The 14,588-nt window shown below is 39.1% G+C and overlaps 1 protein-coding gene across 1 annotated transcript; it reads right to left on the reverse strand.

Moving 5' to 3' along the window:
- Nucleotides 1-1,192: 1,192 nt before the first annotated feature.
- LOC124278439 lies at nucleotides 1,193-12,967 on the reverse strand (the record flags this gene model as incomplete). Its single annotated transcript, XM_046714143.1, has 4 exons — nucleotides 1,193-1,369; nucleotides 1,472-1,652; nucleotides 12,212-12,424; nucleotides 12,850-12,967. Coding segments are annotated over 4 exons (689 nt in total), but the record flags the coding sequence as incomplete, so codon positions are not given.
- Between the last annotated feature and the right edge of the window lie 1,621 nt (nucleotides 12,968-14,588).

A 14,588-nucleotide genomic window follows, 5' to 3' on the forward strand; every position in this document is an offset into this window, starting at 1 on the left:
CTACAGAAATGCACATATTATTATTATGTTTTACAGATTAAAGATGAAAATGCAGCAGAGATGGTTCGGGTGATCCTGGCACAATCAGGCTGGTAAGGCTCATGATCAGCTCAAGGCCCTTGCCCCCTCTACACGCAGCCCAGACAGCGAATGGCACTATTCCCAGGAAACACTGCCTAGTCGAACCCACCAAGAACTTTCCGGAGAATATGAAGGCTCCCCAACACTGCAGCCTTCTGCATTACCCAGAGTGTCAGAAGGGGCTGTGCTTCCGGTGGAGAACCCGGGCACTCTCCTGATCTGGAGGTACAGGAGGTACCAAACCAAGGGCACCGAGAACAATGGGGAGCCTGACGACAGTGTACTTGGGATGCAAGCGAGACATTTCAAAGGCGAGCTTCGCATATTTATCGCTTTTCCTGAATCTTGCCAATCACACTGCTGCCAAAAGGGACAGAAAATTCAATGATATAAATAAATTCATTGGCTTTATTAAAAAGGACAAGATCAGGTTTGTTGGCAGGAATTCTTTTGAGGCTGTATATGGGCCTATACCACAGACGTTTGTAAGCATCTTTTTCAATGACACCCTGGACATGTTGAGGGTCATACCATAAATGGACCTCGGAGTCACAGCCACAGACATGTCGGAGACGGTAGTAAAAGCAATGAGCCGTGTTATCATGTCATATAAGATATGCTATTTGTGCCAAAGAAGGGCCTCCACTGACAAGGTGTTGGACAGTCTCCGTAAATTCATTACATAGTGGACATTTCATATTGATATTTTCTTTAAGAATCACATTTTGGCGATTACGAATGGGAAGTGACTACAGTTGAACACAATAATACCAAAGACTGTCACTTGATGTAATATAATAAGTTTAAATGTATGCATAAAAACGTAACAGTTTTACTTTGACACATCAAAATAATACATCCATTATCATACTGTGTTCATGCTGAGGAAATTAAGTAATATAAATGCAGGCACTAATAGCATCATTTAACACACACACACAGACACAGAGACATATATATATATATATATATATATATATATATATATATATATATATATTATAAAACACATATTATTAGTTATTAGAAAGTTTTAGTTAATTGTAATCAACTATCGTCACAATAATACACACATATACTATTGCATTTCAACCAAAGACAACGACCAACTTTACGCTCTTGTAAGGATGGTGAAGAAGATGACGCCACATGTGATGTTGATGAAGAAGAATGCCCTCAGACACATTGCATCAAGCATGGAAGATACATCCTTCCAGGTTGCATCATCTGTGCACTTCTTTGTAATCACATCATCAATGTGGTTTTCATGAACATGAAGATCCAGTCTCTTATTTGAATGACAACACTTCAAATACATTACTAATTTCTGCAACAACAACGGGACCACACCTTGTCGCCTGTGTATTCTGAGGATAACAACGGACATTACCACATGGATGGAGCTTAGGGTGAGGAGGATGATCAGGTAGATGGTGAGGTAGGACGTCTGACGGGATGTCTTGGGCATATTGTTTGTCATCTGAGTGAGAAAGACCCCAAAGGAGAGTAGAACGGTCATGGAGAGACCTACTTTGTCTCCATACTCTGCTGGCAGAGCAAACACCAGGGAACTGAGAATGGATAGTAGCACAATAGGGATGATCAAGTTGAAAACATAGTATGATGGTTGGCGCTTAATGGTGAGGTTTACAATGAGATATGGATAGACTGTTTCGTAGGCAAATATTGAAATGTTCTGTAATTGCCATAATCCATTCTCGAAAGCAATATTTACATTGGATTTATGTGTACCTGGCGTGAAGTGCATACTATCCGATTGTGTGACCCATGTTGACAAAACAAGACTGCAGTTTTGAGTATCAAACGGAAAATATACAACATCAAAATCGCAATGGCTCTGGAAGATATCACCGTGGTACCATGTGACTACTCCTGTGTGGTCCACAGCTAGAGGTACAGTGTGTTGATTAAATAACGTCCTGCCTGTAGCAGAATTGAGAAGCAGTACATCAGGTGTCCAAACTCTATCACTTGCCAGAGTCATGTTCTTAATGTTGTTGAAGTCTGAGGCGTTCCACATCAAGGCTTCATCCATCCACTGCAGTCTGAACCATCCACTGGTGGTGATTGATTGTCGCTGTTCATCCTGTTCAACTATTTGTGGATACATAAACAATATACTTATGTAGAGTACTTCGTTGCTTGGGAACTGTTGTGGTTTGCTGTTAGGTAGCAAGTGTTGTAAAAGTCTCCCTTGATCATCTGATCTGTTTCCGTGAACATGAACGAGAATAGTAGTAAAAATACCAATGCTGATAACACGTTTGAATACAGTCAGAGCCATCCTTAGTGCTTACCATCCGTTGGATTCTCAGTGGTTGTTGAGTTAAATATTATATACCTGCAAGTTAGAATGTAGATAAATATTCACTGAATCACTCTAAGTACCAGAACACACCAGAAACCTTTTATGTTTTTTCTTCTATATGAAGACCTAATTGTCGTCATACAGAGTGCAACCCTTATAGATGAGCCATTTGTATGCATAGCAATAAATACTGGTTTACTTAATATGTTTTTTTTATGATTATATTTTGGCTGTTAAAAGGGAAACTTATCGATTCGATGAGTAGGACCCATATTCAAACAATGATTTGCGTATATAAGTATCTATAATGGTTATATTGCACCAGACTACAAATAATGGCGTAAGTGTTTCCACTTAATTCTAATTTCATTGTTTTTGAGAGATGTGTTAACGACAGAGAATATTTTAACTCATTTCATGGGCCATAGAAGACAAAATTTGTGAAAAGGGAAGCTGATTGATTCCATAAGTAGGACGCATAATCAAACAAAGAGTTGCGTTGTATACTTATCTTTAATTTACATAGCGTTGGAATACAAGGAACGAAGTGAGCAGGGTATTGGGGTACCATTGGATCCATTTTGAAAATCACGTTGGAAGGTCACTATTACCACAAGTTATTTCGATGTGATGAATTAGCTTTGGGTGCACGAAACAGAATTGTGTATTCGTGAACAGCGTAACGTTGGAATAATGGTCACGGATAAATATGTTTTGTGACAACTACACGATATGTAACTTAATACACTTTGTTATCCTTTCTAATCACTTGAATAATCACTGATTTTCAGTAAGCCTTTCATAGAGTTTCAACTACTGCTCTGCCATGAACGCTCACGGGAATTTGTTTCAAGAGATACTCAACACTGATTATTTTGCAGATCCCAACTTGTTCGTTGAAGGTGCAGAAATTGTCTGCTCAGTGTATGACGAGAACTGCAAAAAACATAACCAAATTTCACTGTAAGAACGCATTATCAAAAGAGAGAGAGAAGTTGCATGTTGATAGTATTGTATTATATGTGTGGATATAGCTGCATAAAACGACAAAACAGAGAAGTCGAGACATATAAACTTTGATGTGTATTGCTTGTAAGAGCCATTCGAAGATTACACTGTTGCTGATGACACCTGTGAAAACAGCCAGAGCCATCAATACGGCGTCGTTTTCGTTTAATGGTGTATGGTTGTAGAGTTAAACATTATATACCTGCAAGTTAGAATGTAGATCAATATTCACTGAATAATGAATCCGTGATGACCAAATTCGATCGATAATAACGTTAAGACCAGTAACAATTGATAGCAATTAAGTCAGACCACTTTCAAAGAGTCTTGTTGCTTGGGAACTGTTGTGGTTTGCTGTTACTTAGCAAATGTTGGCAAAGTCTCCCTTGATCATCTGATCTGTTTCCGTGAATATGAATGAGAATAGCAGTGAAAATACAAGTGCTGATGACATGTGTGAATACAGACCGAGCCATCCTTATTGTGTCGCTTCCGTTGGATGGTCAGTGGATATAGAGTTAAACATTATATACCTGCAAGTTAGAATGTGGATCAATTTTCACTGAATAACTCTAAGTACCAGCTAAAGGTTCTATTTGTGCGATCCCACAAACAACCGTTTACAGTTTTTCTTCTATATGCAGACCTAACCATACAGAGAGGAACCCTGATGAGTCAGCCACTTGTATGCATGGCAATAACACGGGGTTTCTTTATGTGTTTCAGACTCGATTTCATGGGCCATAGAAGACAAAAACCTGTTAAAAGGGAAGCTTATTGATTCTATGAGTAGATCCCATAATAAAACAAAGATTTGGGTTGTATGATTAACTTTAATTTCCATGGTATCGGAATGCAAATAGTGATGTAAACTGTTTTCACTTATCGTTTTCTTTTGGTTTGTGAGTGATGTGTGAGAGTATAATCAGTCTCGATTTTCTAACGAAAAAGAATTCATGGGTCATTTGACCTATGTTAAAGTATGGGAGTTCAGCTTAAAAACAGGCATGACTTTATTTCTCGAAAGGCAACCTCCACGTCAATTTCACTGGTACAATTTCTGAAGCTTGTTCTCTATACAGTAAAGGACATTTTTAATAATGTTAATTATCATCTAATAATTGATTTTTAAAAGAGATAGATTTGTTAAATGAATTTTGATGATGTTTTGTAAATAGATAACGTTTTATAATTGGTAGTTTAGATTATCAACTTCGATTGTTAGTGGTTGTATCCTCAAAGGCTCAAAGGGGGTTAAAGAACAGTAAAATTATTGTCCTCCTGAGAGGGTACGTAAGTCCCAAAACTTTCAAGGTCAATTTCGCCTACCGAACTTTTAATCATAGCATATTCGTTGTATTAAATTATGGCTTAACTTTCCTACAATCGCCAGCGGCTGAAGGGATGGTGTAAATCCAACTAGGGTCCGTGCAGGTAGCAAAATCACTGTAAGTCCCCATGGTAAGTCTGGTATGGTGATCTACCTTCAGCTGTTGGCAATCTATAGCCCATTTTTATACTGTATTGTCCTAATTTAAAATACAATTTTAGAGAGAGTTGCTAGTTTTATTTCTTGATACTGTGATATTCTAGTCTGTTTTACTGTCCTTCGATGACATGTTTTTATAATTTACATGTATTTATGGTTAATTTGAAACTTGTTTTAGTTACGATATGGCTGAAATATTGCCGATGTGACTTTAAATTTTAACTCACTCACGCACTTGTTCTCTATATAGTGGCAGTATCGGGTGAGTGACGCATCGATGTGGTTACCTGATGAAACAACATATATATTCTCACCCGTATTTTCTCAACAGCAACACTGGCACCTAGTTTGAAAGATGATGAGACATTTTCTTAGGTAGCATTCAAAAACAAACCAACAAACATCACAATCACTTGAAGCTCAAACTCTATATATACGTTTGGCTGTATGTAGAATACATGAATAAAAAGAAACGTAACATTACCCTTTAGCCTGGATATTCAATGATCATGTCGAAATACTGACACTTTGTAGAAGATATTCAGTTGTTGTTAAGTTGTCTTTTTAACCCTTGTTAAACACCTTCACGAATCTGTTCGCAGCACTACAAATTTACCTTAATTAAAAGCGTATATTCACATATTCCCCGAAGGGGATATGTGTAATACAACTTCTTCCGACGCAATACATTTCGTTTAACACTATTTGTGGAAGGTCGATTTTCTCTTGTTCACTAAATGAACTTTCCGAAAAGCCTTAACTTACGTGAATGCAAGTTTGCTTTGATTTCAAAATATATAATGAGACGTATTTTCCAGTGCACCTTGCGTTGTTTGGAAAACACTTTACCATTCACAGATTCAGTTAGATATGAATATCATAATGTGTTTCGTATTGAGGATAATGGAATGTTAAATAGTTCAATGTCTTGCTAAGTGTTCAGTACACTTTTTCTTATTAAGGGTAATGGAAGGTTACATACTTAATTCTAACAAAAGCTGATAAACTCCATGGTCCTATAGGCACAAACTTGAGTCTACAGCAACACATTTATTTCATATTGAAACCTTTTCGAAGACAGGCCCAGTCACACAAGAATTGGGATACTATTGGGTCCATTTTGAAAATCACATTGGAAGGTCACTATTACCACAAGTCAATATGATCAAATAGGTTTTGGTGTAAGAGCCAGAATGGTGTATTCGTGGACAGCGTTAAGTTGGAATAATGGTCATGGATAAATATGTTTTATGACCACTACACAATGTGTGGCTTGGTACACTTTGTTATCTTTTTACAAAACACGTGGTGGAATCCCTGATTTTTAGCAAGCCTTTCATAGAGTCTCAAATACTGCTCTGCCTTGAGCGCTGAAGGAAATTTGTTTTAGTTAGTGAGTTTAGTTTACGCCGCTTTCAGCTATATTCCTGCAATATCACGGCGGGGGACACCAGAAATGGGCTTCACAGAAATTAATTTTAGGATATACTTGACACTGATTATTCTGTGGCTGTACTGACTCATTAAGGCCGAGAGCTGCATTTATGGGGCACATTACTCAGCTCCTCACAGCGAGTGACGTGTTCATGGGGCAGGTAATTGGCAGTTTCTCACAGCGAGAGCCACATATATTCGTCAACAGAAAGCACCTCTTATTCAGCGAGAGACGCACATGCGTGTTGAACTTATAAAAAATCGCACTGTACCTATTATTTCAACCAATTTAGTAGTACTGAGCAAATATTAGCTTTTCATACGAGTGATGCTACCTTTAGTGTCAATCAGAAGAAGTATTTAAAGTGTTTTGATAGCAATTGCTAATCATTATCATAGACTTGTACAGCGTTTGGTAAATGAACACATGTCGGCGAGAAAGGGGATTATGATGTTTTTACAGAGGTAAATGTCTGACACTCTTCATTGGGAATGGATACTAAAATACTTCTTATGCACATTGATTGACTTAGATGTAATGGTTTAGAGGATACTGAAGATTATATTTTCTTCAAATTCCTATTAAGTAGGAAACAATATACGAAATTTCAAGGACATATAAAAAATTCAAACACAACAGAATAGTTTGAATTTACTTTTTAGGCATTATTCTTTGCCATGTTTCATATAATGAAACATAATGTATAAACTAAAATAATTATACATCCAAGCTCGAATACATTAGACATAATTTAACTTACTTATTTGAAGATTACTGAGCTGTAACTAGTTATTTTCCATAATCTAAAGTTGATAATGCTACCTAATCGAATATAAACTGGCGCCTTTGCATCGAATATATATATACATGTCAGTGTTATTACAACAATGAAATATTTTACTACGTTTGTTACAAAACACAGTAAGTTGGTAATTCAAAAACTTCTCACACATAGTCAGAAGTAATATCATAAGTTATTACATGGTATTTCAAGCATTTTTGTTCAACAACTTAACCTGAGCAAAGACATTCCTTCCCAAACTCAGAATGGAACCCAGGAAATGGTCTCAAAAACGCAACCTGATCTCGGTGATGGTACGGTGTTCTTCATGTTTTTAATGCAACTCATGCTGCATGTGCTGTTCACAAGGACCAGCCCTATAAAATGCACCCCGAAACCTGGTTGAAACATTCACATTACAACGTCAGCAGGATGCCGCGACTCACGACAGCTCAGAGGAACTAGGCGCTAGGAAGACTTAAAGCTGGCCACACTGCACAAGCCGTTGCCAATCACTTCCAGGTCAATGATCGGACCATCTACAGGCTGCAGCAACGTTTCCGGGCCACCAACACCACAAATGATCGCCCTCGTACTTGCAGACCAAGGGTGACCACAAGACGACAAGACCGCCATGTTGTGCGACAGCATGTACAGAATCCCTTCATGCAGGCATCCGAAACAGCACCCCAGACAGTGGGAACACACGGATGACCAATCAGTACTTCAGTTGTTGGCAATCTACAGCTTGTTTTTATATATTGTGTTGTCTTCTGTATCTAAAATATTTACATACTAGTTTTATATTCATAACTGTGGTATTCTGTCCGTTGACAGGCTTTTTAGAGTTTACCTATATTCATTATAAAATTAAATTTGTTTTCAGTCACGATAAGGCTGAAATATTGCCGACTTAAAACCTTAACTCACACACTCAATTATGTTTTACAAAGTCACCTGTAATGTTTGTGTGGATGTAGTTTCATAACATAGCATGTAGCAGAATACATGGAACAAAAACAGGTTTAAATGAGGTAAATGAATGGATACGAGGAACATAATGCTATCTTCAGGATACAGAAGTCGACACATATAACTTCCCCCATTGTATGTATTTGTTCTAAATGTCATTAACAGATTACAAAATATACCAGTTCTACTTGTGTTTATTTATTTCAGTGATACAGTTGAAAGACAATATGATCACAAAGTTAGCAAACGTCTACTCCAGAATACCCTCGCATTGGTTCGGAATATCATTGTCGGAACCTACCCAAATAATACCACATCAAACACATATACATCAAGTTGTTTGTAGATTATTTACGTTTATTTTCTTTGCAACTTGAAAAGCACCTTCTAATCTATGCTCATTCCAATTTGAATTGAACTCTTGAACATATACATTGTGATTCATTTCTCCAATGCTCAAAAGAGCATTATAAAATGTATAAGGGTAAAGAACAATGTGTTTATCACTTATCATGTATATTGTTTGAAGGGTTTAACATCAAGATGTTTTATTGTACTAAAGGCGTCTGTCCCATATACAAAACAAGGGAACAAAGATATAGTATCAGTGAGAACAACCCAGCTATGTAGATAAGCTGCATACAACTATTCAAATAATGCAAGAAAATGGGCGTATATAACTATTTCACGAAGTGAGGCTACGAAACAGTATATCATTCTGGCAGGGAAGAAAGTGCATGGTGATGAAATAATTGTTTTCCATCCTTAGACATATGTTTAACATATGTCGGTTACATCTTCACTTCAATCAGTGTAAATAGTACAACAAACAGTATATGCAGTTCATCCTCTATACACGTTAGACGTACAACACAACTTGAGAACACAGTCGTCCAATGTTAACAAAACCAGACACATCTTGAATGTGTAATGTTCATTCGTTACAATCTGTTGATTCGTAAAATCCCTATAGTTGTGAGCTGTATAAAGAGGATTGAATGCATTTCGGCATCAAACCACATAACACGAACAGGTGTTAATTTGAATACAGTAGTAAGTAACAGGATCACTGGATTTTGGCCTCTGATTTTAGAATGGGTTTGTTTTCCTAAATACAGCCACATTTGCTTTGAAGCCATATCACAGTATTTGCGTCTAGTAACACATCATTAGCATAACATCATGAATAATTCTAAAACACCTGCATACAGTTGATTACCGTACATCCCTGTCTAACAAAACCGTTGTCATCAATGAAGCATGGTGAGTGAGTGACTTTAGTTTTTACGCCAGCTATATGGCGGCGGTCTGTAAACAATCGAGTCTTGACCAGGCAATCCAGGGATCAACAGCATGAACATCGATCTGCGCAATTGGGATACGATGACAAGTGTCAACCCAGTCAGCGAGCCTGACCACCCGATCCCGTTGAGTCGCCTCTTACGACAAGCATGGGTTACTGAAGAACAATTCTAACCTGGACCTTCACGGGTCAGTGGAACATGAAAGAACACCATAGGACGTCATAAGCAGCCTTATTTGAACCAAAGAGGACAATAGTTTAACATACCATCAAATCGTACACATGCTGTAAAATTTATATGCATACTTGTTAAGATTTGTAACATTTTACTCCTCAGGCCTGAATTTAGCAAATTATGTGAATGAAACGCGTTCTGAAAGTCAAAGAATGTCGCTTGATGTTTCTTCGTATGTTTTAATACATATTTCTGGACATTAGAAAGAGTGCGCAATGTGGTCAGTAGAGGCCAGGTAATTGTGTGCCCACATGCCATGCCTCCGTCTAAGGATCAAGAACTAATAATCAAGCTTGTTACAAATGTGAAACATTGCAGTATCTGATGCAGAAATAGCCGACTTAGAAACGTAACCATGTTAAATAAATTTGATGTACTACAAACGTAATTATTTTACTTTAACACATCAAACTAAAACATACATTAGCATATTTTGTTCTGGCGGAGGATAATGACTGTGAGTGCCGCCTCCGTGGTGTAGTGGTTAGTGCGTCCGCCTGGAGAGCGGAATGTCGCGTTTTTCGATCCCTGGCCGCGACATGCACCAAAAAGGTACTTTTACTTGTAATAAGGTACTTGTTGTTCCCCTGCCTGGAGATCGGCATTAATAGGGTACAACAAGGACTGGTCGGCTCGGAGTCAGTATAATGTGTCTGAGTGGGATATCCATGCTTAACTGCGGTCAGCGAGCTGGCACTATAAAACCAGCTTAAACTGGGCTAGTACAATCAGCCACATGCACACGCATGCACGTCGTCATTTGACCAGAAATGAGTCAAAATTCAAAAATGTAATTTGAAAAATAATGAATTTTTTTCTCTGATGATACATCTATGTATCCGAAATGGGATCCCTATCTTTCGACTCTAGAAAAACGTTAGCAAAACCCACTCAAACCCATCCATTCGTCGTGCAAATGACGTTAGTGCCAAATCAGGTTTTGCACGTGCAGTCGATCACGTGATCTTCGCATCGAAGTTTTCTTCATATGCACGTGTTTGCATTGGCCTCAAGAATTGAAAAAACACTTTTAAACCACAGTTCTAACGGTACTTGAAATGCCACGATTGTCAAATGTGCAACGTGAACGTGCCGTTGGCATGTTGCAAGCGGAAGATCAGTTATTGACGTCGCAAGAGCAATGGGATGCAGCCGTCGTACTGTGTATGACTTGCGAGGTCGTCTACAACAAACTGGCACCACTTCTGATCGCCCAAGGTCGGGTCGTCCACGTGTGACGTCACGAGCAGAAGACCGTCAAATCGTCCTACGTCACCTACGTGACAGATTTCTGCCGGCTACACGAACCAGGGCTGAGATGTTTTAGAGGTCGACTGTCCTCACAGACCATTCGAAATCGGTTGCGGGCTGCCAATCTCCATTCTCGACGTCCATATCGTGGGCCAATATTGACGCCGTTTCATCAACGTCAGCGTCTGCTGTGGGCCCAACGTCACCTCCGATGGACCCAGAGACTGGAATCGAGTCGTCTTTAGCGATGAATCCAGGTTTACCCTCAGATTCGCGGACGGCAGGCATAGAGTCTGGAGACGACGTCGTGAACGGTATGCCCAATGTTGTGTACAGGAAGTCGACAGATTCGGGGCGGAAGTTGCATGGTGTGGGGTGCTTTCTGTGGGAACAACCGTTCCCGACTTCTGGTCATCCGTGGAAACCTCACAGCTGCTGCTTACCGCGACCAGGTGCTCACCCCTGAACTCGTTCCTTTCATGGCGGCTCATGGCCCAGGTCTACAGTTCCAGCATGATAATGCTCGGCCGCATACCGCGATGTTGACACGAAATTTCCTTCAAAACGCTGGAATCAACGTCATGGACTGGCCATCGAGGTCCCCTGACCTTAATCCAATAGAGCACGTTTGGGATGCACTTGGGAGAAGGCTTCGTGGTCTTAGGAACCAACCTCAGAATTTGCAGGAACTTGGCGCTGCCTTGCAAGAGCAATGGCGCAGAATCCCCAACCACGTGTTCACAAGCATCAGGCAGTCGATGAGGGAGACGGTGTTTGGCAGTGGTGAATGCGCGGGGCGGCCATACACGATATTGAACTGAGAAATTTCGCATTTTTATTCTTGTTACTTGACATTCTGTATACCCATGTTTTGGAACGGCGGTGTAGCCTAATGGAACTGATTATGGCACTGTCAGTGTATCGAGTACATCACACAGATCTCAGCAATGAAATAATAACAATTTAACCATCTTACCATCTCTTGTTCTTTTTATAGTGCCCTGAAGAAAGAATGTGAAGTTTCTTTTTGACTCAGTATATTTCACCTCACCTCTGAGACTGTGACAAAGACAACGGTCAACTTTACATTGTAAGTAGAGTAAAGAAGATGACGCCACATGTGATGTTGATGAAGAAGAATACCCTCAGACACATTGCATCAAGCATGGAAGATACATCCTTCCAGGTTGGATCATCTGTGCACTTCTTTGTAATCACATCATCAATGTGGTTTTCGTGTACATTAAGAGCCAGTCCCTTATTTGAATGACAACACTTCAAATAAATTACTAATTTCTGTAACAACAACGGGACCACTCCTTGTCGCCTATGCATTCTGAGGATAACAACCGACATTACCACATGGATGGAGCTTAGGGTGAGGAGGATGGTCAAGTAGATGGTGAGGTAGGACGTCTGACGGGATGTCTTGGGCATATTGTTTGTCATCTGAGTGAGAAAGACCCCGAAGGAGAGTAGAACGGTCATGGAGAGACCTACTTTGTCTCCATACTCTGCTGGCAGAGCAAACACCAGGGAACTGAGAATGGATAGTAGCACAATAGGGATGATCAAGTTGAAAACATAGTATGATGGTTGGCGCTTAATAGTCAGGTTTGCAACGAGATATGGAAAGACTGTGTCGTAGGCAAATATTGAAATGTCCTGTAACTGCCATAATCCATTCTCGAAAGCAAGATTTTCACTGGTTTCTGCGCACCTGGCGTGAAGTGGATACTATCCGATGGTGTGACCCATGTTGACAAAACAAGACTGCAGTTTTGAGTATCAAACGGAAAATATACAACATCAAAATCGCAATGGCTCTGGAAGATATCACCGTGGTACCACGTGACTAATCCTGTGTGTTCCACAGATACAGGTGCAGTGTGTTCATTAAAAAGTGTCCTTTCTGCAACAGAATTTACAAGCAGTACATCAGGTGTCCAGACTCTATCGCTTGACAGGGTCATATTCTTTATGTTGTTAAAGTCCGAGACGTTCCACATCAAGGCTTCATCCATCCACTGCAGTCTGAACCATCCACTGGTGGTGATGGATTGTCGCCGTTCATCGTGTTCAACTATTTGTGAATGACTAAAGAAAATACTAATGTAGAGTACTCCGTTGCTTGGGAACAGTTGCGGTTCGTTGTTATTTAGCAAGTGTTGTAAAAGTCTCCCTTGATCATCTGATCTGTTTCCGTGAATATGAACTAGAATAGTAGTAAAAATACCAATGCTGATGACATGTGTGAATACAGTCAGAGCCATCCTTAGTGCGTCGTTTCCGTTGCATGATCAGTGGTTATAGAGGTAAACGTTATATACCTGTAAGATAGAATGTAGATCAATATTACTGAATAACGGTCAATGTGTTCCAACACACAAGAAGGCTTTTACCAATTTCCGTCTATATAAGGACCTAACCATCGCGATACAGACAGCAACCCTGATTGATAAGCCATTAGTATGCATGATAATAGAGGTCTACTCTGAATATTTTTCATGATTGCATATTGTCTGTTAAAAGGGTATCGATTCGATGAGTAGGAGGCATATTCAAACAATCATTTGCTTTTGTAAGTATCTATAATGGTTACATAGCATCAGACTTCAAACAATGGCGTTATGTATTTCCACCTAATTCTAATTTCTCTAGGTTTTGGAGTGATGTGTTAACTCCAGAGAATAATCAGGCTCGATTTCATGGGCCATAGAAGACAAAATCTGTTAAAGGGAAGCTGATTGATTCTATGGGTAGGGCCAAAAATCAAACAAAGAGTTTATTTTCATTTATTTTGTTCTCTTGATTTGTGAGTGATGTGTCAGAGTATAATCAGTCTCGATTATCTAACGAAAACAATTTCATGGGTGATTTAACCTATGTTAAAGTATGGGAGTTCAGGTCACAAACAGGGATGGCTTTATTTCCCGAAAGGCAACCTCCACGTCAATTTGACTGATACAATTTCTGAAGCTTGTTCTCTATATAGTGGTTATATCAGGTGAGTGAAACATCGATGTGGTTACCTGATGAAACAACATAAATATTCCCACCCTTATTTTCTCAACAGCAACATTAGCACTGATTGTGAAAGATGTCGTGAAGACACTTTCTTGGGTAGCATTCAAGAACAAACCAGCAAACATTGCACCCACTTTGAAGCTCAAACTCTATCTATTTAGAATAAATGAACAAAACTAAGTCTAACATTTTAGCCTGGATATTTAATGATTCTATCGAAACATTGATACTCCTTTGGTAAAGATGGAAATATATGTTGGATACTTTGTAGTAGATAATCAGTTGTTGTGAAGTTCACATGTTCACGAATCTGTGCACAGCACCACAAAGTTACCTTTCTTAAAAGCGAACATTCACATGATTTCAGTATTGAAACGAAAACACAGGAAATAACACACACACAAAGAAAGACCATCCAACAAAATAAGAATTATGTGGCACAATTTCGAATCACTTCGGTAACACAGCCTTCAGTGAGAGAATATATCTTTGTCAGATGACGATGCTCTCAGGAGGGCACATGTGTAATACAACTACATTATTATTGATCCGACGCAATACATTTCGTTTAACACTATTTGTGGAAGGTCGATTTTCTCTTGTTCACTAAATGAACTTTCCAAATGGCCTTAATTTACGTGAATGCAAGTTTGCTTTGATTTCAAAATATATAATGA

The sequence above is a fragment of the Haliotis rubra genome, unplaced genomic scaffold (genome assembly GCF_003918875.1).
Source record: "Haliotis rubra isolate DU_JTF1 unplaced genomic scaffold, ASM391887v1 Scf237, whole genome shotgun sequence".
In the NCBI taxonomy this organism is placed as follows: Eukaryota; Metazoa; Mollusca; class Gastropoda; order Lepetellida; family Haliotidae; genus Haliotis; species Haliotis rubra.